Raw genomic sequence first — 25,611 nt, 5'->3', positions numbered from 1 at the left:
TAACCTTGGTCTTTTCAGGGATCAAAGGCCAAGCAAGGCAAATAACTTTTCTCAAAGTTGCTAAAAACAAGAATTAACCTGTCTGAATTTTTTAAAGTCCTAATCATTTTTTACAAGGTGATATGAAAAAAGCTTCTCCTAATTACTTCAGATAAGATATCTGAGTTTCTAGTATTGCCAATTCTACCCGTAAATAAACAGGGCAATCCATCAATAAGTTAATGAAAAACTACCTAGAAAAATGCTTCTTTGGAAAAATAAAAAGGAAACAATTGAAAAAGAGAAACAAGAATGAAATCCACAATGTTAGTAAGAGTAGTAAGTAAAAGTAAAGGCAGTGAGATTTCATTAGAATGAGAACCCCCCTCGGGGCGCCTGGGTGGCTCAGTCGGTTGAGCGTCCGACTTCAGCTCAGGTCACGATCTCGCACTCCGTGAGTTCGACCCCCGCGTCAGGCTCTGGGCTGATGGCTCAGAGCCTGGAGCCTGCTTCTGATTCTGTGTCGCCCTCTCTCTCTGCCCCTCCCCCATTCATGCTCTGTCTCTCTCTATCTCAAAAATAAATAAACTTAAAAAAAAAAAAAAAAGAATGAGAACCCCCCAAAATCTACTCCAGGGGAAATGGTTTTGGAAGGTAAAACACAGACCGCGGGTTTATCTTCTCCTCCTTTGACATCCAAAAGATTAAGTATTCCCTTTGGGGAAACTATTTGCTTTCTAGCTCAAAGCTACAGAATGTCAAGCAATTTATTTTCTAAAACTTGACAGCAGATATACAGATTAGGGGAAGCAACACCAAATCTCAGAGACCTTATTACATAGAAGAGAGGCAAAGCTTCAAAATCCACTTTACTTCACGGCAGAAACTGTTTGACCCTCTGTCCCTTGAAATCACATTTACTGTTATATCAGAAGAACAGCTTATTAGGGCATTTTATGCTACCATGCCTGAGTCCCGGTGTTACTAAGACATCCTAGGAGAAATGTATTTAATTCAGGGACTCAAAACAACTGGCGCTGGATTGTTAGGGAACAGGCAGAGGGCTTACGGCTCAAGGGAATCAACTAAGCAGACAAAACCAGAGAGAGCTGAGAGAGGCAGCCAAAGAGCAGTGCTTTCTTTCTTGAGATAATTCTGATCCAATAAAAGGTTTTGCTTTTTTTTTTTTTTTTGCTGGTTACAGCTCAGAAAAGAATTTGATTTGAGACACTGAGCCCCAAGAATGTTAAGTCAAAGAATCACCAATGGAGCACTCTTTGATTAAAAAAAAAAAAAAAGTGGTGTTGCTTTCTGATTTTATCTTGATTTTACATAAATTCAAAATCAGAAGACAAATCAAGCAGCGTCAGGAAAGGACACAGTCCCACCCAGCTTCATGTTACAAGGACCTTTCACACACACTCATGTTCCTGGCCTCAGAAGGCATCACTGCAGACCAATCTTCAGCATCTCTACCAGATAATGACACCACTGTGAAGCAAAGCCTCTCCCTGGGGAACAACTATCACTTCAGTGCAATAATCTAGTAGCCTGGTGAAACTTGACCTCCAACTGCCAGGTTCTCCCAGTGTCCACATCGTGCATGCAAACTGCTTTCCTCATATGATAGACTGAGCAAAACACATAAGCCTGTAGGCTGGCCAGAAGGTTTTGCAAAAAATAAACATATGTTGTTTCCCATCACGATGGCAAAGGTCAAACTCCTGTTTTCACCTTTTCCAAAAACAGGGGGCCTTCTAGGGAAGACTTGCCCTTTCTTATTTTGCATGCTTGACAAAGGCAAATTTAATGAAACACCTGCAATGTGGATACTCAGGCTGCAAATACTCCACCCCAAGCATCGCCAGCAATGATTTTCCCAGTGTTCGGTTTGGGAATGATCTCTTCTGACATAATTTTCTGGGTTCCTTTTCTTCCCATCACAGCCCTTATTTTGGCTGTTGTCGTTCATAAAAAGATAAAGGTATTTTCTTTCAGATTAGAGGTCATGTTAGTTATATATATATGAGAAAGAGATTTTAAGGAAGTGGCTCACAATTCCTGGCAGTTGTGGAGATTGGCAAGTTCAAAGTCTGTGTAGTGGACCATCAGGCTGGAGATTCAGGGAGGAGCCGACACTGCAGTTTAAGTCCAAAGTCAGTTTAATAGCACAATTCCTGCTTGGTTGAGGTGGTCAGTCTTTTATTCAACTCAAACCGTTGACTGATTGGATGAGGCCCAACCACGTGATGGAAGGCAACTTGTGCTGAGAGTCCACTGATTTAAATGTAAATTTCATCTAAAAACACCCTCTTGGAAAAATCCAGAATAATGTCTGACCCCCTCTCTGGGTACCATCACCCAGCCAGGTTGACCTATAAAATTAGCCATCACAAAGGGCAAAACATTTTTTTGAATTTTATAATTTCATGTAGCTATGAACCATGAGTCTGTTCACCACGGACATGAGACACAGATACGTCAAAACTACTGAAGAAGTAAAATATAAGTGTAAATAAAGAAATGAAGGGGCGCCTGGGTGGCTCAGTGGCTAAGCGTCCGGCTTAGGTTATGATCTTGCAGTTCGTGGGGTCAAGCTCCGTGTCAGGCTCTGTGCTGACAGCTCAGAGCCTGGAGCCTACTTCAGATTCTGTGTCTCCCTCTCTCTGCCCCTCCCCTGCTTGTGCTCTGTCTCTCTCTGTCTCAACAACAAATAAAAACATTAAAAAATTTTTTAAAAAACAATAAAGAAATGAAGACCCAAATGACGTCTCAAATAGCAGAGCAACAGAATAAGCTGCTTCATTTTATGTGGTATCAGTGGTAGAACTACAAAAACTTAGGAAAGCTTTTACAGATCAGCCTACCCACAACTCATTGTATAGATGAAGAGACCAGGGCGAGGCAAAGAATTCAAGAAAATCTGAAAATGTGGCAGTGCACGGCATAGATGAGGCAAAAGAGCAAACAGCTAAGAAAGCCAGATAAAACGGGTACTGGAATGCCCTGTGTGGAATGTGGCCGAATACTTTCCAGGTTCTTTTCTGAGCGGAGATAAAAATTACTCTCTGTTGTCTAAACACACCACCCTTGGGCAGCACAGAGAGAGATAGAGAGAGGCAGCTCAAGGGCAGGTTGGATGATTGTACCAAACTGACCTATTATCAAAAACTGGCCTCTGTATATCCAAACTCCAGATAATCCTATCACGGGTAACTGAGAGTCCAATTGCTGCCTTTATTTTGACAAGATGCATGGGAAAATAAATGAGGGTTCGGCCCTTACCGCGCTGACATCGGCCAAGACTGGCCAGTGGGCCTGAGGCTTCCATGCTTCCCAGAGGGACCCTGAATACTCTGACTTTCATGGGGAGAGGGAGTTCAGTCTATATGAGCAAGCTACTGCCATTTCCTTTTTAGACAAATGCCTGCACTTCTCCTTCAGTTCAGCAGTGTTTGCACAGGCCTTAGGAAAAGCTATTAAGATTCAGCACCAGGGGCGCCTGGGTGGCTCAGTCGGTTAATCGTCTGACTTCAGCTCCGGTCATGATCTCACGGTTTGTGAGTTTGAGCCCCACATTGGGATCTGTGTGGGCAGCTTGGAGCATGGAGCCTCCTTCAAATTCTGTCTCCCTCTCTTCTCTGCCCCTCCGCCACTCACATTCTGTCTCTCTCTCTCTCAAAAATAAATAAACATTCAAAAAAAAATTAAAAAAAAAAAAAGGTTCAGCACCATTATCAGAGGGGACTTGGCAGAATCTAATCTTTTTTGGAAGACAGAAAACTGGCCCAGAAGTGGGGCTGTAACCTTCAGTCACCTGCTGGCACTGGTGCAATCCGATGCCTAAGCAATGAGGATCCAGTGTGTCTTTGATGCCCAGACAAGGCTTTGAAGCAGAGTCAAGACCGCAGGACAAAGGCAGCACTGTTTAATGCAAATCTGGAAACAAAAGACGCTAAAATCCAAAGCCATTAAAAGTAACATCAGAAACCCAACACCCAGAGATGATTAGAAGCTCTGCACCAGTATGAAATAGAATGCCTGAAAGCAAGGCCGGGCAACACACCAAAACACATACTGTGGGAAGGAGTCCTGAGCGGCCGGAGCTTGGCAAGATGCGCTCAGAAGCCTTGATCTAGGCAGCTCCCTTAGCCAAGGGGAAGCATCTGTGTGCCACAGGAAGGAGGTGCTGGGCTGCCGCTGCTTCTGCACCTGGTGCACACAGTCCCTTCATGAGAAGTTCCAACACGCGCCCTGAGGTTCCAATATGGCTTACAAAGCCAGCCGTCCTGTTGCCCCGTCCCTTGGCAGTTTGGTCGTCATGTAGCGCGTGCCTTCTGTGGAACACAAGGCTCTTAGTGAACACCTTTGGGCGCAGTATACAACAGGGTGAAATACAATGAGCTTCTGGGGCACCTCGGTGGCTCAGTCGGTTAAGCATACGACTCTTGATCTCGGCTCAGGTCATGATCTCATGGCTTGTGAGTCTGAGCCCCACATCGAGCTGACAGTGCTTGGAATTTCGTCTCTCCTTCTCTCTGCCCCTCCCCACTAGTGGTGATCTCTCTCTCTTTCAAAATAGAAATAAACTTTAAAAAAAAAAAAGAAAGAAATATAATGAGCATCTGAAAAACTTTAGATTTATTTATTTATTTATTTGCCCACTCCAAAAAGATCTAAGTTTGGGCAGATGGTCCAGAAAACACTAATCATCCAGAGTTATGATTCGTGAAAATTCTTCAGCTATGGTCACTTCCATGAAGGACATGCTACTGTCAGATTGGAAAGGGACTCCAGAGAACATCTCATCCAAAGGTTCTCAAGCCTGGTGGCACCTTGCCACCCCTTGGGAAGCTTTTAAAGTATGTCACTTGCCCTGGCCCTACCCCAGAAATTCAGACTTAAATGGTCTGGTGGGTTGGGCCCAGGCATCGGTGTCTTTGAAAACCTCATCAAATGATTCTAATCAGCTATTTGAGAACCACAATCTTAGCGAGGAAACTGAGGCCCAGAGAGATTAAATGGCTTCCATAAAACGACAATGTAAATAACGCCTGCAGCCCTTTCACAAGACAACTTACATAACAAAATAATGATAACTGCACACCAAGAGAAAGATGAACGACGCTGCTCTTGGCTACAGGCAACTGTCCCGGAGATCCCCAGGTATACCAGGCCTCACTTTCCTCCCCGGGTGACTAGTATCTTTTTCGTGGGAGGCACTCGAACAGCTATAGAGCAGCTCACATCCTTGAGAAGAAAAAGGCATAAAAAAGAAAATGGATGCATAATTCGAGAACTTTCACTATGGAATTTTTGACAGACCTGTCACCAAAAGAACACAGTAAAACTAGGATGTGGAAAGCAGGACATGTAGCAACTGAGTTGTGATCTTTCCCAGAGTAAGCCGACCATCGGTGGGGTCGTAATAATACTACTATGCCAAGTTAGAACGCACCTTTGTAAAGTAGCAACTGACTCACAACAATCCTTTGTACAGCAGATTAGAACAGTGTGAATTCCCAAAATTTGTATTTTGATTTCATATGTAATGAAGATCCCAGGCTTAGGGACTTTATAACATCATCTAATTAAGGCCGAACTGCCAACTACTAGAAGCAATTTGATAGACTATTTTTCACAAGTGAGGGGAAGAGGTCTTCATGACAAGCCAAAGAGAAAACCAAAGGTAAGAAAATTACAAGCAACAAAGGAACCAAGCTTAGGGAATACGAGGACTGAAGTGGTTCCAATGACTCCTTTTTATTTAAAGAAAATGCACTGATTTGGTTTCCCTCCACTCTATTGAGAGATGTTCATCAATAGATGTCTTTTCTTCCGTGAAACTAAATGCTTGATGAGCTCATGATGGGAAATAGACTGAACAAAGAGAAGGGTTTGAAGGAGTGTCATTTCATACTGAGCCCCAGTGCAAGGTACTGTATATAGTAGGAAGCTTGGGACACTGCTTTAAAAAACAAAACAAAACAAAACAAAACTTGTCTAAAAAGAGCCACTGTTGGAAGGAGGGAGAACACATGTGCTTGGCTCAGTAAAAAACACAAATGATACATGCCTGGCAAGCCTCTCCTTTGTAATCCTGTACCTTACTACTTCTCTTAATGAGAAACCCCTTTAGCCTTCTTGATTGCTTAAGCATCTGGATCTTGAGTTTAGAAGATTACACAATATACCAACTTTCCAAGTTCTGCAAATCCTATGGCCTGCGCCTTAGATGGATACACAGCCTTTGGTCCTTTCATGATGGTCCTTCACTCCTCCCAGGGCCTTCAGGGAGCTCAGGTCTTGTAGTTCCCAAACCCACAGGTGCATCCAAATCACTCACATACATGTTTAAGATACAGATTCCCAGGCCACTCCCACAGGCCATCTGATCGAATGTGTCTGAAAAGGGGCCCAGAAATCCACATAACTAATAAATGCCCCAGGTGTTGCGGCCCCTGAGCTAGTATTTAGGAACCACTAGTTGAAGCCCAGCAGCCTTAAACCAAAAGGTTGGCAGAACAGTAATGAGGGCCATGTCCACTTGTCACCAATGAACTTGACTAGTGGGGGTGAGTTCACTTTTAGGCCACCTCAACTACTAATTTCAACATGATCACTTGGATTTATCCACATAGACAGTCTGTGATGGCCAAATAAATAAAAGGATGTACATAATAGTTTTTTAGTCCATTGCTTTATAAATTCGCAGCATGTCTCAATAAAGAGAATTTTCTATGGTGGAGGTTAATGTGCCCAGTTCATCTTAAGGTCTAGCAAGATTAAGGAAAGGCAGAAAGATTTATAATTTTTGTAATTTTCTAAAATATTTTAGTATGCTAGTTGTTCCAAGCCTTCCATACCAACTCCACAAAATCCATCTGAAACCCCAGACATGATCTGATGGGCTGAGTGCTCTCCCATCCCCCACCCCCATGCTTCCAGAAGAAGGACTGCAGTAACGTGGGGGCTGCGTTAGGCTTCCTGTTCAATGGTGCGGTGATGACTTGAAAAATCCTGATTCCACTTGGCAGTAATTTTCCACTATCTTGGCGGGTCCTAACCATAATCACTGTGGTGTGTGGAGCTTGGACAGCTTATGGGGCTGGCTGGAAACCAAGAAACTAAAAAGCAGTCCAGCGGTCCAGCAAGGGACTCCGTGTGGGGAATACCACAGCCCCAAATGTCCACAACCACATTTCTCACAGATATCCCAGGAATTTAAGTTCCACTCTTAGTCTCCAGAAAATTTTGCCTTTCCCAAGACCCCAAAAAGCAGCAATTTCTCACTTAACATGATTTTTTATGGAAAATGCCAATCAATGTACATCGGTTCCATTCCCTTTTCTCAGAATCATCTCTAGTTCTGCGAGAAGAGGAAGCTTTCCATAGCCTACTGTCCTCCCACCTCCAAAATAAAGAATGGGGACTGGAAAGAAAGGGTTCTACTTCCCTATTGTCCAAAATGGAGGCACTTTTAGCTACCTTCATGGTGTTCTTGGGTTGACCACTGTCTTAGTCTGCCCTAACAGATGTAGGCTGCTATAAGAACATACCACAGATTGGGTGGCTTACAAACAACAGTTTGGTTTGTTGTTGTTGTTGTTGTTTTGTTTTGTTTTGTTTTTCTATAGCTCTGGGAGCTAGAAGTCCAAGATCAGGAAACCAGCATAGTCAGGTTCTGGTGAAGGCCCTCTCTCAGAATGCAGTGTTCTTGTGTCCTCACATAGCAGAAGGGGTGAGGATCTCCCTGGAGGCTCTTCTTCCAAGGGCACTAATCCCATTTATGAGAGTTCCACCCTCATGACTTAGGCGCCTCCCAAAGACCCCACTTCCTAATACCAGGGCTTAGGATTTCAACACATGAATCTTGAGGCAGGATGGGGGTGGGGTGGGGTGAGGGATACAAACACTCAGACCACAGCAACAGCCAAACTGGCGAACATTTCATTTTAAGGAACCTCCTCTCTCTCCTGCCTGACACATCCTTCAATAGACATTTAAGTAATTCAACCTAGAGGGTCAAGAATTCTCCCAATGCAGCCAATGTATCACTTAAACCAGGTACTCATGAGAATGCTTTAAAGGAGACCTAGCCCCACACTCAGCCTCCCACCATATTCTTAGGGCATATGCAGCCCAGGACCATTGCTCACATTATTATTTGTATCTCTGAAATGCACATCTTCTAAGGGGTCTTGGGACATTCATCAGAAATACTGGGGAGTGGAAAGGGTTATTTTTCATTATGTTTGCAGAGGTAGAAATCTCATCAGCTAAACCAACAAGTCAGGGACAGTCCTCAGCTTGATGACTATGCCAAACAACCAAAATAATAACAATTGTTGCCTCAATTAAATGGGACATGTTACAAAGTCATAAGTTCGGCCCTGGAGGGATGCCATGAAGTTGTTATTGGAAGTCTAAGTCTGAAAAGATTACTGTATAGTGCTCCTAGAGAGGAAGAGAAATGCCCTCCAGATAGATCTAAGGTTTAATTTATGCAAGAGACTTGGCTAATGCCACCAACCACAAACGCTGCATTTTCATGGAACTGAACGGCAGCATGTTCCAGTGAATTAATTACAGCCACTCTATTTATATTCTGCGTGGCTTTTCAATGATTACCTATAACAGGATTCTTTTTTACTTTTATGAACATTAACACATAGCTTTTCTACCAGAGGAATGAAGAACTGAGGGAAAAGTAATATGATCTTGATCTTTTTACCACTAGGTCATTCACTGGCAGCTTGCCATGACTGCTCCTTCTAGAAAGCTTGAGTCCTAGTGCTCCTGAAGCATCTGAGCAAGGGTCACCACCCAAATGCCTACAGGGGCCAGGCAAGTCATGTTGAAGAGCCAGACAGCAATGGCAGGGAAGGGGCTGAGCAGGGATTATAATTGCACGCAGGATGGGCCTGATAGGAATGTGACTTCCTGGACAAAGTCCAGGAAACAGTGGATCCTCAGCCCCAACAATCACTACCATGTACAAATGCAGGCCTGGCCAGGCAGGTGCTAGTTATGCAGGCTTGCTCAGTTTGTGAAGTTATCCAGTTATACCTTTATGATATCAGTTACTTTTTGGATATATATTGTACTTCATTTGAAAAGTGTGTGTTTTGGGGGCGCCTGGGTGGCTTAGTCCATTAAGCGCTAGAGTTTAGCTCAAGTCATGATCTCATGGTGCATGGGTTTGAGCCCATGTCGGGCTCTGTGCTGACAGCACAGAGCCTGGAGCCTGCTTCAGATTCTGTGTCTCCCTCTCTGTCTGCCCCTTCTTGGCGCGTTCTCTCTCTCTCTCTCCCCCTCAAAAATAAATAAATGTTGAAAAAAACCTGTGTGTGTGTGTGTGTGTGTGTGTGTGTGTTTTAATGGCCTTAGGGCCAGATTTTCCAGGGGTCAGGGCACAAGGGCAAGGGAACAGGATGAGTGTAATCAAGAAGGTACTCAGAGAAACTACCTGGAACAGGTGTTGTGTGAAACTGGTTTTTTCTGTGCCACCCAGGGCATGAGTATAGGTGGCTGACAGGGTTTTAAAAAGCTGGGATTAAATCGATTTTAAAACATCACACTTATGCAGAACAGGATTTATAAGACAGTCATATTTTGGTTAACATTAAAAGAATACACATATATGCACAGAAAGTTTCTAGAAGAATGTGTAATGATCTGTTAACATTCTTGACCCTGGAAGGTGGTATAGAGTAGAAGGGAGATTTACTTTTTATCATGTTTCCGTTTATACTGTTTGAATCTTTATTATTCTACTCTTTCAATAGAAACGAAAAAAAAAATCAGGAGAGAAAGTTCTTAAAATCATTAAGTTACTATTAAATAAATCTACAAGGCCCCTAAAGAATTTCAGAATTTTTTAAATCAGCAATTTTTGATACGCTCACAGTGTAAGTGCAATTAAATGAACAAGTCACTCCTTTGAGAATAAAGATGTCGTGACATATACAATAGACACATTGTAATTCCTAATGAATAATAGCTCTGGTTTAAAGACATACGGTGAAACCTTTTCGTAATATGGTAACTGGGGAACAAGACAAACAATCGTACTATAGGTTACTCATTTTTTTTCAGACATTAACTCCACTGTACCCGGCATTGTTACATTATTTAAAGAAATGGGCAGAAATGAGCCTTATAATAGTCTTACCCTTGTCCCTATGTGAACCTTATAATGGCCCTACTATTCTGTGCCGAAGGCTTGAAGACAGTGCCACACAGTGATATGACCCATGTGTACGTTTAAAAGTGTTGGAAAAAGGATCGAGGCACAACCAGCAGCCTTCATGGTTACAAAGCTTCCATTGTTCATTCCTACGACCACCAGAGACAGTCAAGGGAGACGACCACAAGAAGCCTGCTTATGTACCTGGAGCCACAAAGAAGCTCAGTGGTAGAATCACCTGGAGAAAGTTGCTGAAGACAAACCAGTAAAACCAAACCCTACTTAGAATCACTGGCACGTGCCTTTAAACCATTAGTGATATTTGATATGAAATAATCAGTGTCAAAACAGCCACACAGGGGGGCGCCTGGGTGGCTCAGTTGGTTAAGCGTCCTACTTCTGCTCAGGTCATGATCTCCCAGTTTGTGAGTTCCAGCCCCGTGTCGGGCTCTGTGCTGACAGCTCAGAGCCTGGAGCCTGCCTTGGATTCTCTGTCTCCCTCTCTCTCTGCCCCTCCCCTGCTCATGCTCTGTCTCTCTCACTCTCAAAAATGAATAAATGTTAAAAAAAAAAAATTAAAAAAAAAAAAAACAGCCAGACAGGGCTTAAAATCTAGAAATCTGTTACCTCATCCCAATACTTATTCACTGTATAATATATGAGGGGAAAATCCTTTAATTGCCCTGTATTTTGGTTTCCCCCATCCATGGACATCAACTAATAAAATAGAACCAGGAGAATTGAGGGATCCTTTTATTAGTCATTTCAGTTTTTAGCCAAAGGAAACACATAATTCTGAGGCCCAAACATGTTTTGAAATTGGAGGGTGGGGACAGGATTGATAGTTTTGCCCAACCGTTTGGAAGAAGGTTGAGTTGAAGGGTCAACAAAATCTAAGACCACTAATTGGAAAGGCTGAAAAACTGATGTTCTGTTTTGCCAGTATAAACCCCAAATGCTGCAGCTCCCATGAATATGAAAGTGTTGCCTTAGCTATTGGCCACTAACAACACTTGACAGATTTCTTTCTGTTGCTATGTGGCTGTGATCATAGCAAGTGATCTGCATATTTACATACAATTTAGTCTCATTCTGTCCCTATGAAATCCACCAACATAAAGCCGAGGTCAGTAACTAGAAAGTGCCTAAGCTAAGTGACGAAATTATCAAGACAGCGGAAGGGAACCACTGAGTCCTTTGTGTCATTCAAGCAGAAGGGGCCATTCTTGTTTGGAAGAAACACTGGCACTCTTCTCTTCCTAAGTTGGGTCAACTGACAGAAGCAAAAACTAGAACTAATTGGTCCTTTCTTGATCTTAAACAGACCATTTGTATTCAGTCTGGGCCATTAGCTGCCTGAGTCACATCCTGGCTCTGCCACGTCCTAGCCTTGTGACCTCAGGCAAGTTATTTAAATTCTCTGTGCCTCAGTGGCCTTCTATGTAAAGGGAGGAGAGTAACAGCACCTTTTGCCCAGGGTTGTTGTCAGGACTAAATTAGTTATCCTATCAAAATGTGTAGTTTTCATTAATAGATAAATGTTAGCTTTCGTTATGCTTATACTTTTTTTCTTGGAAAGATGATAAAGAGAGTTCCTTGTGAATGTATTGTTTTAAAAATCTTCACTTGGAAAGAGAAAGGTAAAGGAGATGTGACCGAAAGGAAAAGATGGATAGGACTAGTGTCCTATTGTCCACTTAGTAGCATTTACATCAAAGACCTTGTCCATACATTGTTTCATTTACTTGTTAAAATAACTCTTGGAGGTAGATATTATTATTAGTTACTTCCAGATGAGGAAACAACTCTTAGTTAGAGGTTCGCTGATGTGCCCACAATCACACAGGAGATCTGAAGCCTAGCATACCTGACTATAAGCTTGAATACTCCCTCCTCAGTACTACTAAACCACCAGGCTGGGATAAAATAAGAAAAAGAAGGTGGGAAAGTGAGGAAAACAGACTAATGGAGAGAAGGGGACCAACACGTCATCTACCTTTTCACCCAGAAACTAAAACTTCTGTCCATAGGTATAACATAAACATTTCATGTCAAGACTCTGATGATAAAATGTGATGTTTTTCTTGCTGGTGCTGAAAACCATCATTAATAGTAGTCCGGGGGGTGCCTGGGTGACTCAGTAGTTTGAGCGTCCGACTTCGGCTCAGGTCATGATCTCACAGCTCGTGAGTTCGAGCCCCGCATCGGGCTCCGTGCTGACAGCTCAGAGCCCGGAGCCTGCTTTGGATTCTGTGTCTCCCTCTCTCTCTGCCCCTCCTGTGCTCACGCTCTGTCTCTGTCTGTCTCTCAAAAATAAATAAACATTAAAAAATTTTTACAAAACTAGTAGTTTGGAACATGTTATAAATACATGTATATTAGTGTGTCTAGTTAAACGTTCGCCAAAATGCTACTGGTTGAGCATCAAGGAGTGGAGAATAATCCAAGGTAGTCTCCCAAATACTGCACCAATAAAGTAGTGTGCAAAATGTCGGGATCAGCACCCCAGAACAAGCTGACGCTCATCAATGTTTTTGTTGATGTCAACAGAAACCCATCTCTTTATTTAGAAAGCCATGCATCAGTTCCTAACGTAGTATACTACTGTTCAAAACTTTACCAAATGAAATGCCCAAATTGTTCTGTAATTACATGCCAGTTACTGTCTTATGATTGCACAGACTGAATCCCTGCTGGTTTTCCACAGGCAACAGTCAGCTCTCCAAAAAACAAACTTAATGTATCTTTTGGGCCAAATGTTTTTCCTTATGCCCTGCTCCATTTTTCATTATCATGGTACTTGGCACTCCTCCCCTTAATCATAGGTTTGAGAAGAGGGATGAAGTCAGCCTTCCCTCTGTTGCTAAAGCCACTGTCCATGGCTCCACTGAAGAGCGCCCCCATCAGTGCACACAGTTCCACACGGTTCCCCGCATCTCAGCACAGCAGGGATTCCCATGAACTCAGTGCAGGTTTTAATTAGAACACAAGGAACTTCTTGGGCACAGTTCCTTAGTTATGACATTTGAAGGAAAACAATTCGCTTGGTGGGGTCTTGAGATCAGACAGGTAAATGTGACAGGTTTTCCTTTTGCCTGGTACAAAGGATCTCTAAAACATAAACTTTTCTTAATTCAGTCTCATCCGGATAAACTTAATGCTAACTGAGATAACGGCCCTCACTGTCCAACAGCAAGCGTTTTCAGGGCAGTTTACTGGTACCGACTGTGAATATGGTCCAGAACTTCCGGTGAGAAAAAAATTACAGCATCGGGAAGCTTGCATGTGCTCACGTGAACCACACCTGCCACGCATACAGGAAAGAAGTCTTATCAGATGCTCCTCTGATGTTAGAGATAAGCAGATGAATGAGAAGGGTGAGTGTGCACAGAGCTCCTGATCTAAGATTAAATGGAAGTTGGCAGCCTGACTCTGTGTCCCACCTGGTTCTGTTGTGTAAAGTTCAGGGTAGCTGACGCCATTTTTGGCACTGGCCATTTCTGACATCAGGGTATGCTGGCTTTGCGGAGTGGATGTTAGCTAGCCCCTTGGGCATCTCAGAGTGTTGAGTAGAGCCTGAAACTGAGAGTCTAGAAGTAAGTAATTGGCAGAAGGTCCTCGACGTTGTAGCATCCTAACCTGAGTTACTGTTTCCTCCTGGAGGGTAATGTCCTATAACCTTCACAGCCAAATACTCCTCTAGTGCCAGTCTCAAAGTTAGCAGCTCCAGTGGTACAATGCAATGAGTTTGGAGATTTGCAATCAGTAAGCCTGCCACCTGCTTTATCACCCCTGACAAGAAATTCTGGTTAATGTTCCAGTGTCTTTTTTCCCCCATGCGGTTCCCTCTTTCTGGAACCCTCCCTACCTCCCAGGTTTTAGTGGATTCTTATTTGTCTTTCAAAACTGGGTTCCAACTAAGTGTCAATTCTCCTCAAGAAGGTTTCCATGACCACACAACTGCCCCAATCTGACTTAGAAGTCCTTTGTCACTCCCCTAAACCCTATAAATGTCATTTAGATCATCTTATGCTGCCCAGTAAAAAGAGCCATATTTGTCTGTGAGAAGCCACATTACTCAACTATTTTCAGCTAGAGCCTGGCAGAGTGCCTTGATCTCACAAAAGATGGTCATTTTGAGTGTGTGCTTGTACAACCTCTCTGTGCCTCAGTTTTCTCATCCATAAAAGGGTATAATCATAGTACATGCCTGGTAGTGAATGTAAAGTGTTTAGAATCATTGTGAGCTCTCATTAAGTATTTGTGAAATTAATAAATAAATGTAATCTTTTTTTTTTTTTTTAATTTTTTTAACGTTTATTTATTTTTGAGACAGAGACAGAGCGTGAACAGGGGAGGGGCAGAGAGAGGGAGACACAGAATCTGAAACAGGCTCCGGGCTCCGAGCTGTCAGCACAGAGCCCGACGCGGGGCTCAAACTCACAGACGGTGAGTGAGATCATGACCTGAGCCGAAGTCGGACGCTTAACCGACCGAGCCACCCAGGCGCCCCTAAATAAATGTAATCTTAAGTCAGTTACTTTAGATATACTGTCTTCTTTTATGAAATGGAGATACTTGTATTTCTTTACAGAACGGTAGCAAGGATCAAACAAGATGACATAGTTAATGAAAGTATTTTGAGAGCTGTAAGCGCTTGAGTGGCTCAGTCAGGCAAGCATCTGACTTCAGCTCAGGTCATGATCTCTCAGTCAGTGAGTTCGAGCCCTGTGTTGGACTCTGTGTTGAGAGATCGGAGCCTGGAGCACGCTTCAGATTCTGTGTCTCCCTCTCTCTCTGCCCGCCCACTCACACTCTGTCTCTCAAAAATGAATAAATGTTAAAAAGGAAAAAAAAAAAAAAAAGAAGAGTCTTTAGTGGTTAATGCAGTGGTTGCCCAAAACCTATTCAAGCCTTGGATTTTTTCCCCTAACTTTCCAACACTGGCCATAAGGGACAAGGTACAGTTACATGGACTATTAACAAGGGTAAGGGAAAATAGGTCCCAGAAGCCAGTGCAGAAATGGAATACTAGCCATCTGAAAAGAACATCAACGTCCGCAGAATGTGGAACATCCAGAGGACTTTGGAGGCACAATCATTGTTGCTTGATTCTGATCATATCAAAAATCCATGGAATTCAAGAGCCGGAACGAACTTTTGAAATCATTCATTCTAAATTCCTTCATTCTACTGATGAGGAAACGGATGTCTATGGATCCCCAGCCACTGGCCCAAAGCCACAAAACAAGTTAGTGACAAACAACTTGCCTCCTCATTCATAGCCTATAGGTGCATATAAATTTAGTTTGTCCCAAGTTCCCACCACTATCTTTTTAGGGTGGACTTCAGGGACAATCCTGGGTTCCAATTCCAGTTTTGCCATTTATTACTTCGGTGACTCTGAGTTATTGAACTGGTCGTAGTCACAGCTGCTCTGTTTGTAAAACAGGGATCCTAGGGTCTCTTTCAGAAGTTCACCCTATGATAGAAGAGGTAATGTCTGTACATCAAGCAAAGCCTGTGCCTAGTACCTGCTTCACCCTTCACTAACTTCCTATACTAACTATTGTAATGTTCTTTAAACCAAACAAATGCATAAAGACCAAGACTATCTTATAAAACATCTTCTTTGAAGAAAGCATCTAAGAACTGACAGCTGTGAAGTTTTCTTTGGTATTGAAGTGGTTAAAAAAAAAAAAAAAGCCTTCTTTCTGGTTGAAAACCTGGCTGCCCCACCGTTTCCACATAACGTGCCCTTGTCCGTGGCCGCAGTCACGTATAATGGGGTATATAGTAAAGCAGTGTATAGGGCAGTGCTGCACTCTGTGACTTGTTTGCTTTCTCACCTCTGCACCTCTCCCACCAGGTACCGCTAGGCTGCCAATTCCAGCTCCTGCTTTATCCTTCCTCCTCTCTTTCTGCCCAACCAGGTCTTTAAGGATGCGTCCCGTCCGAGGACAGCTCCCTTCATCAACGCAGGAGAGAAACTGCTCGGGAGTGACCTGGGCTCTGTCTTCCTCAGAAGCCCCCTTGTCCACGTATCTGGCTGCCTATCTCTCCTGGCGGGTGTCCAGTTCCTCCTCCACAGGCCTTTCAGCGGCTCTCCTGACCACCAACTCCTCGCCCTCCGGTACCTGCGTTTCTAAAAAGTGCGGGACTAGACCGAGTTCTAAAAGTTGGTGCGCGCAGCCACCTGCACTGATGCCCTGGCCCTCCCCGCAACAAACACAGCACCAGGCGCGGGGCTCTATCCTGGGACAACAAAACTTGACTGTCTGCCTTCTCCAAGGCAGCTCCGTCCCCAGGACACCGTACCCCAGGGTGTCCCGCGCGGTCTGCATCACGGGCGAGGAATGAGCCCCAGGAGGATGCACTGGCGCGGACAGCCGCGGTGATGGCGCGGCTGGGAAGACACGGTGTGCCCCACCTAACCTCAAACTCTGAGTCCATATCCCTTCTCCCCCCACCGCTCACCCTCCCATCCCCTGGAGAACCAGGAGCCACTATTCTTGGCTCGGAGGCGGGGGCAGGAGCCGGGCACCGGGAAGCCAGGGCGGCGCACCGTTCGCCTCCCAGACATTCCGGAGCCCCCTTGCCGGCCACAGTTACGCTTCACGTCGCGTCTGGAGGACTAGGCGGCGACGAGCATCCCTATTCCCTCTCTCCAGGGCCAGAGGTATGAGGCAGGGAACGAGGCAACCTCGCGGGGTGGAAGGGGGCGCAGCTAGCCCCCTTGCGGAGTTCCCCCAGGCCCCTGTCCGGGAAAGGGACGAGGCCACCGCGATCCACACCCCCGCGCACGCCCCGGAGCTCGGGGCCGGCTAGCGGTGGCCACCGACACCCCAGGCGCACACGGCCGCGTGCGTCCTTCCCCAAAGCGACCTCCGGATCGGATCCCGCCGGGAGCCGCGCGGGCGGCGGGAGGTGTGCGCCCGGCGCGTCCCGCGTGCCCCACGGTCCCGGGCCCCGGCGGCCGCGGCGTCGCGCGCTCACCAGATGGCCATCCTGCTCTTGGGGTAGTCCAGCCGCTCCAGGCAGCCGAGGAAGTGAGGCAGCGCGTGCGCAGCGTTGCGGGCGAGGACGGCCACGAGCACCGTGGGTCTCTGTACCGGCGACTCGGGGAACACCTCCGCCTCTTCTTCATCGTGCTCCGCGTCGGGCTCGGCGGCAAAGCGCGCGCGGCAGCCGCGGCGGAGCAGAGCGGCGGACAGGAGCAGCAGCGAGCAGGCGAGGGTGGCGGCGCGGCGCGCAGCCATGTTCGGGGCCGCGGCGGGCGGCGGGAGACTGGCGGCCCGAGGGCGCCGAGGCCGGCTGCGAGGGCCGGGCGGGGGACGCGGCTGCCCCGGCCGGCTGGCGCGCGCGCACTGGCAGCGGGCCCTGCAGCCCGGGAGCCTCCCGCCGCCGCCGCCGCCCAGGCCCTGACGCGGGGGCGCACCGCGGACCTGCCGGCGTCGCGCCCTCCGGGGGCTCAGGCTCGCCGACAGCCGCGTGCGGGGGGCGGAGGGGGGTTGTGCGTCCCCAGTCCCGCGGAAAGTTCTTCTCGTCTGGGCTCAGCTTGTCCGGCTGAGGTCTGTGGCTCTCCCAGAGCTGTGAGGTGTGGCCGTCACTGCCAATGGGCGTGTGTGTGTGTGTGTGTGTGTGTACATAACGGTGAGACTCCGAGAAAATTTATTCTGCTTTTGCAAACCGCAGTCTAAAGTCCTTCACAGTGATGCAATGTATCCAGTTTTGCATAATGCACCTATTGACTAGACGGGTAGAGTTCTAAAATGGAAAGTCACCCAGCTATCCATTACTACGGTAAACAACTTTTTAACTTCCACCGAGGCAGAGTGTTTGCATTTCCCTATACACTCAATTTCTCTTGAAGTTCATCCTCGACTGAGTAGACCCTCGATTACACCAAATTTGAAGTCTTGGAGAAGTTTAGAGTCAGATTGAACCCTTGAGATTAAAGGGAATCAATCCCCTGGTCGGCCACCGTTGTGAAGCCCCGTTCCTCTCTCTTTCCCTCCCAGGGTCCTGAGTTTTCTGACACGATGGTGTAAAAGGAGTTTCGCTTTAAATGGTTTTCTTTTTCCTTAATGACCCAAACGGACAAAGAGTAACAAAGGCAAGGAAAATCCATCCATACATGTTGGAGTAGAGGAGAGAGAGACAGAGACAAAGAGAGAAGAAAAAGAAGAGGGCTGAAGGAAGAACACAATTAGTACATAAAATGAAATGGCTAAAATACACTGCCAAAGGATATTTACTCTTGAACATAACATAGGAAAGCTAGTAATGAAATCTGGAGTTCCTTCCTTGTGGGATTGTGGAGACTTTGCTCTATCCACATGTGGGATGGGTTGGTACCACTCGCTGCACATGCATGACCTCCAACTCCAGTTCACCCTCAGCCCTGTCCCCCCCAGATTTTTACTTGTGTCCCTTCTTCCCTGCAACTATTAGAAGTTTTCATCACTCTCCTCCCACCCCCTCACCTCCTCAGAAAAGTATCACTTTCTTTACAGAACTCCCTCCACAGCCCTATCTCTAATATCCCTACCAGTACCCTCCTTACTTGAGGCGCCTGTTCCTGACAGAGCCTTTGACCACACTCACTCCCTTCTCATCCATGACTTTGCTTTGCTCCATCATGTATATTCACTCTCTACCAAATCTTCAACTGGTCCTTCATCATCAGCTCCTCCCCCTCAAGTAGAAACTTAGTCCTTTCCTCTCCTTGGAAAAAATTGTTTTCTTTTACTCCTGTGTCTCCTTCTTGCAATACCCCCTCTCTTGGTCAAGCTTCTTGCAACGGGGGTCTACACTTGCATTTCCACTTCTTCACCTCCACCTCTCCTACCCGAGTGCTGTGTGGTTTCCTGCTTCCTTACAGAGGCTATTCTGGCAAAGTCACAGATGACCTCAGCACTGGAAGATTCAGTGACCTCTTTACAGTTCTCACCTTCCTGGACCTCTTTGTACTTATGTTTGAGCCTTTTCACTGCATTCCCTTTCACAATGTGCTATGTCTCCTGCTCTAACCTCTTCTCTAACATTTATACTTTTATATCTAGTGGTTTACACACATTTCCTTCTCCTCCATTCTCCTTCAGAAACTGCCATTGCAATTTTCTGTGTAGGCCACAGGGACCGTTAGACGTTGTCCTTTCCCTGGGGTGAGGGGGGATAGATGGGCAGTTGCTGGCATCCCTGGAGCCTAGAATTGCAGGGTGTATTTAGTTTTCTTAATGTTCTTGCTGATTACATAAAGAACGTGCTAATCAGTTATGGCCTGGCAAAGAAAATGGGATTTTCCCTGATCATGGCATATTCGTAAAATATACATTAACAGAATGTGTATTTTATTAATCATAACAACATATATAAAACATGAAAACAGTAGTTTATACATGTTAAATGTAGTGCAGATTTATTTGGTCTGCAGACAAAGCTTGGTGCAGAAGTAGATTTCACAATAGATTACATAAACTTTGCAAACCCTATTACCCATTGGGGTAACCAACAATGAATTCAGTAAAGTTACAAGATACAAAATCAATATGCAAAAAATAAGTTGCCTTTTTATACAATAACAACAAATTACCTTAAAAAGAAATATGATAATCCAATTTACAGTGGCATCAACAACAATCAAATATTTAGGAATAAATTTGACCAAAGAAGTAAAAGATCATTGATGAAAGAAATTGGAGATGACAAAAATAAGTGGAAATATATCCCATTTTCATGGATTGGAAGACTAATATTGTCAAAATATCCATACTACTCAAAGCCATCTATAGATTCCATGCATTCCTATCAAGCTTCCAGTGGCAACTTTAGAGAAATAGGAAAAAAAAATCCTAAAATTCAAATGGAACAACAAAAGACCCTGAATAACCAAAGTAATCTTGAGAAAGAACAAAGCCAGAAACATCACACTTCCTAATTTCAAACTATATTACAAAGCTATAATAGTGAAAACAGTAAGATACTGGCACAAAAACAAACACATAGACCAATAGGACAGAATTGAGAGGTCAGAAATAAATCCATGCATATATGCTCAGTGAATATTTAACAAGGGAACCATGAATGCTCAGTGGGGAAAAGATAGCCTCTTCAATAAATGGTATTGGGAAAACTAGATATTTGCATACAAAAGAATGAAACTGGACCTTTTCACCGCTTGAAAAATTAACTCAAAACAGGGTTAAAGACTTAAATGTAAGATCCCACACTGTAAAATTCCCACAAGAAAGCATAGGAAAAAGCTCCTTGACATTGGTCTTGGCGATGATTTTTTTCAATATGACACCAAAGCACAGGCAACAAAAGGAAAAATAAACAAGAGGGACCACAGCAAACTAAAATGCTTCTGTAGGTTTATGGAATGGAGGAAAATGTTTCCAAACCACGTGTCTGATAAGGGGTTAATATCCAAAATGTATAAGGAACTCATGCAACTCAATAGCACACAAATAATCCTATTTTTAAATGGACAAAAGGCCTGAATAGACATTTGCCCAAAAAAGATATAAAACTGGCCTGCAAGTACGTGAAAAGATGCTCAGCATCACTAATCATCAGGGAAATGTAAATCAAAATCACAATAACATATCACCTCACACCTGTTAGAAGGACTATTATTGAAAAGGCAATAGATAACGAATGCTGTCAAGGATGTGGAGAAAAGGGAACAATTAGTACACTGTTGGTGAGAATGTAAGCTGAGACAGCCACTATGAAAAGAAAGCAGTATGGAGGTTTCTCAGAAAACTCATATGATCCAATGATTCTACTTCTGGTTTTAGACGTGAAGGAAATGAAATGACTATCTGAAAGACATATCTGCACCCACATGTTCATTGCAGCTTATCTATGGTATATACATATATATATGGTATATAGATATACCATAGATAGGGTATATCTATGATATATATCATAGCTATAAAAAAGCCACAAAAAAGAAAGGAAATCCTTTCATGTGTGACAACATGGATGAAGAGAGGAAGAGGGGAGGAAGGAAAGGAAGAGAGAGAGAAGGAGGCATGAATAGAGGGAGGATGGAAGGAAAGAAGGAAGGGACATTTAAAAGAAGCTAAGTATGTTGTCAGATATACTGTAACATGAATGTGTAGGGTGGATTTAGTCCTTCTCTGCTAATGGCTCCAAATGCAATGATTTATTCAAGTCTATTTTACTACAGGATAAAAAATATGTTGAAAATGGAAAAAGAAAGAAAAACTACTACAAATCTACTACCCCATCACAACCTCCATTAAACATTTTGGGATAATTTTAATATGGCATTTTCAATTTGGTGTTTTCATTGTGGGTTTGTACTCATTCCTCCCAATGAAATTCGACACTCATATTGATAGCAAATGTGACTATATATCTAGAAACAACAGATGACATGTGTTTTGGACTATAAATTGCATTCGATGCCTTCTCACATTTACAAAGCCAAGTATTACTTAAGACTGCATATATGGAGCTGTTTATATATTTTATATACAGAAATTACCAACCTATCCCTTTTACTCTAATTCTTGGAAAAAGCTTAATATGAAATATTTAATAAACATGGAATATATACATTACATATTTAATATGTTATATATTTAAATACTACAAATAAAATGAAAGTCCATATACCCAGCATCCACCTTGAGAAATAGAACATGAACCATCAACTTTGACACCCTGTGGGTGTCCCTTCCTGTTGCAATATTTTGCTCTACTCCCCAGAGACAAGTACTAGACTAAGTTTTGTATTAATCAGTCTCTTAATTTTATTTAGAACTTTACTTCCAGTGATGGATACTTTTATGTGTCAACTTGGCTAGGTTAAGGTACCCAGTAGTTAAGTCAAACCAATCTAGATGTTGCTGTGAGGCTTTTTTTCCCCCCATGCAATTAACAATTAAATCAGTAAACTTTGAGTAAAACAGATTATCCTTTCAAACCTGCCAGCCTGCCCTGGAAATTTTGGAATTGCGAGCCCCTCCAAATGCATGAAACAGTCCCTTAATATCAATCTCTCTCTCTCTCTCTCTCTCTCTCTCTCTCTCTCTCTCTCTCTCTCTCACACACACACACACACACACACACACACACACATACATATTTAGGAGGTGTATTAGAGTTATCCAGAGAAACAGAACCAATAAGGTGTGTGTGTGTGTGTGTGTGTGTGTGTGTGTGTGTGTGAGAGAGAGAGAGAGAGAGAGAGAATTTTTGCCACATATCCTACAATCTGCCTACTTAAAGTATGTAATCCAATGGCTTTTAGTGTATTTACAGAGATGTGCAACATCACCACAATCAATTTTAGAATATTTTCATCATCCCAAAAAGAAATCTCATATTCATTAGTGGTAAATCCCCATTTCCTAGCCCTAGGAACAGCTAACTCTAGCCCTAGGGAACAGCTCATCTATTCTGTCCCTAAAGATTCGCCTATTCTAGAATTTCATATGAATGGAATTATACAATATGTGGTCCGTTGTGATTCTATCCCTTAGTGTAATGTTTTCAAGTCTGTCCATGTTGTAACATCTATATCAGTACTTCATTCCTTTTTGTTGCTGAATGATATTCCATTGTATGAACAAACTACATTTTACTTATACATTCATCAAATAATGGACACTTGGGTTGTTTCTACTTTTGACTATTGTGAATAACACTGCTGTGAACATCTATCACAAATACAAGTTGTATTTAAACTTTATGTCAATCAAATCATATTTTATGTATTATTCTGTGACTAATATTTTTGACTCTACACATCCATGTACAAGTTGTATTTGAATTTTATGTAAACAAATAACATTTTATATATTATTCGGTGACTAATATTTTTGACTGTACACTAGATTTTTTGAGATTCATTCAAGTTGTTGATTGAAGCTATAGTTCATTATTTTTGCATAGTAATAGCTTATAGGATTATATGATAATAGCATATCCATTCTACTGTTGATAGATATTTGGGTTGTTGTAGTTTCTTCTGTTCCAACCCATACTTCCATAAATATTCGTGTACATGTCTCCTGGTCGACAGAGGGTAATTTTTTTTTACCATAACCTTCAGTGAGAAATCTACTTGATATCATGCTATAGGACAAATATATAACTGAAACAAAATGTTCATAAAGCAATACTTAGGAACAGTTACTCTAACCACATGCAATGCACACTGATACTTTCTTTTCTATTTTAAATAATTCAATTTTAAAAACTGAAGTTTTAAACTTTACAAGTCATTCAATTTATTTCACAAACTCTAAGGATTCTAGCCCTCCATTTGAAAAATACCACACTGGGCTACATATGAGAGAGTAGGGTCGCTGAAGCATAGGATTTATGCATCTTTCCTGTGCTCTACTTTTCAGCCAACTCTTGACTTTTGTTACCAATCTCATAGGTATTTTATGATATCTTCTTCTCTCAATTACATTTCCTCACTCTACCAATGTAGTTGAGTACCAGTTCATGTTTGCTAGTCATTTATGTCTCTTTTTCCCATTTATTCCTATTTTTTTCTACAGAATGTTTTGTTTCAATTCTTTTTTTCTCCATATTTCGAATGTTTATTTATTTTTATTTTAAGAGGGACAGAGAGAGTACAAGTGGGGGAAGGGGAGAGAGAGAGGGAGAGAGAGAGAATCCCAAGTTGGCCTCACACTTGCAGTGCAAAGCCTGATGTGGGGCTTGATCTCATGAACCATGAAATCATGACCTGAGCTGAAATTAAGAGTCAGATGTTCAGTCGACTAAGCCACCCAGGCACCCCAGTTTCATTTCTTAATTGATTTTTAGAAGTTCTGTATATATTCTGGATGTGAATCTTTTCTTTCAGTTATGTGTTACAGATGCCTTCTGCAAGTGTATGGCTTTTTCCCTCACACTGTGTTTGTCTCAGAAATTCTTAATTGAAATATAGTGAAATTTATCAAACTTTTTTCATGCGGTTGGTACTTTTTGTGTTTTGCTTAGGAAATCCTTTTCTGTCTTGGGGGGTCATAAAATCTTTATGTATTTGGATTTCACTTTAAGCCTTTAATCTATCTGGAATTGATTTTATTTATAGTGCAATTAGGAATCCAATTTCTTTTATGCAAATATACATATGTGTATATATTTGTATATATAATTGCTTTGACTCCTCCCCACATCTACAACATCATTTCTGTCCATATTTGTATGACACTGTACTTGGTTCCATTGGTTTGTTTATCTATCACATACCTGTACCAATAGCACATACTCTTAATTACAGACCTTTATAATAACTTCCCTCTGCTTGTTCATCTGAAGGGTCTTGGTTATTATTGGCCCTTTTATGTCCACATTTCAGAATCAGCTTATCAGATATTAGGAAAATCCCTGTTGGGGTTCTAATTAGAGTTGCTAGAATTGATAGATCAATCTGGGGAAAATTACCACCTTTGCAATACTGAATCTTTCTCTCTAGAAGCATAATAGGTCTGTCCATTTATTTAGGTCTTTTCTAATAAGCTTCAATAACATAATCTGAAAAGTGTTGCTCTTCTATATAATAGAGGTCCTCATATATGCTCATTCATATGCATGGTTAAATATCATAACATTCTAAATATTTTACTATAACTATAAACATCTCACCTATTTTCCTTGAAACACAGAGAATGGGAAATTGTTTCGTGCACAAAAGCAGCAACAAGATATATATGAGCATTCTTACAACCAATGTATTAAAAGCTAATCCAGAATGCTAGCCTTCATTTTTCAGCTTGAGATCATTATCTTACATAATACTGTGTAAGAAGCTTTGTTTTTAATGCTAAAAATTCACATCACAATTCAAAGTTCACTTTTTTCCCTTGAGGCTCTAACTGAATTAATATGTCTCTGTCCAGACATTGCATTTTTTTTTTGGGTAGGAATAAAAATGGTCTGGCTCAGATATCAAAATGGAAAATCAGGAGAGCAAGTGCCAGATTACACGGAATTTGATTACATTCAGAATACTCAAAGAGAATTTTATTTGTTGTTACTTACCTAGGTTTTTTCCTAACCACTTTGGTTCTCTAATATAGTAAGCTATTGAAGCATTTGTAAAAGGAGGTATTCTTTAGTCCATGAGAAGCTGAAACTCTAACCAGTTCTCTGGTGGATTTCACTCTAGATGGCCACCATAGTCATTTTGTGTGCTTTAAACACTAAGTTTACAGACGTAAAGTCTTTGTTTTCGGTCTTAGTCATTCCCAATTACCAAGAATTACGTATGTTTTTATTGTTTAATATGGAGGCCAAGATACAGTCCATTTTCAGTTTTCAACTCTTTGTACTGGACAATGACATTAAAAATTAGAGCATTTAGGGGCACCTGGGTGGCTCAGTTGGTTGAGTGTCCAACTCTTGATTTCTGCTCAGATCATGATCCCAGGATCGTGGGA

At 42.8% G+C, this 25,611-nt stretch overlaps 1 protein-coding gene across 1 annotated transcript in view; it reads right to left on the bottom strand.

Annotated features, from left to right (window-relative positions):
- The window catches only part of COLGALT2 (collagen beta(1-O)galactosyltransferase 2), a 111,267-nt gene extending 93,172 nt beyond the window's left edge, over positions 1 to 18,095 (bottom strand). Inside the window, exon 1 of the mRNA XM_049634101.1 lies at positions 17,165 to 18,095. Within this exon, the coding sequence (XP_049490058.1) occupies positions 17,165 to 17,427 (263 nt within the window). The 5' untranslated portion in view covers positions 17,428 to 18,095. The remainder of the gene's footprint in view (positions 1 to 17,164) is intronic.
- Between the last annotated feature and the right edge of the window lie 7,516 nt (positions 18,096 to 25,611).

The sequence above is a fragment of the Panthera uncia genome, chromosome F1, assembly GCF_023721935.1.
Source record: "Panthera uncia isolate 11264 chromosome F1, Puncia_PCG_1.0, whole genome shotgun sequence".
Classification (NCBI taxonomy): domain Eukaryota; kingdom Metazoa; phylum Chordata; class Mammalia; order Carnivora; family Felidae; genus Panthera; species Panthera uncia.
This window is presented reverse-complemented; position numbering and strand designations above follow the sequence as displayed.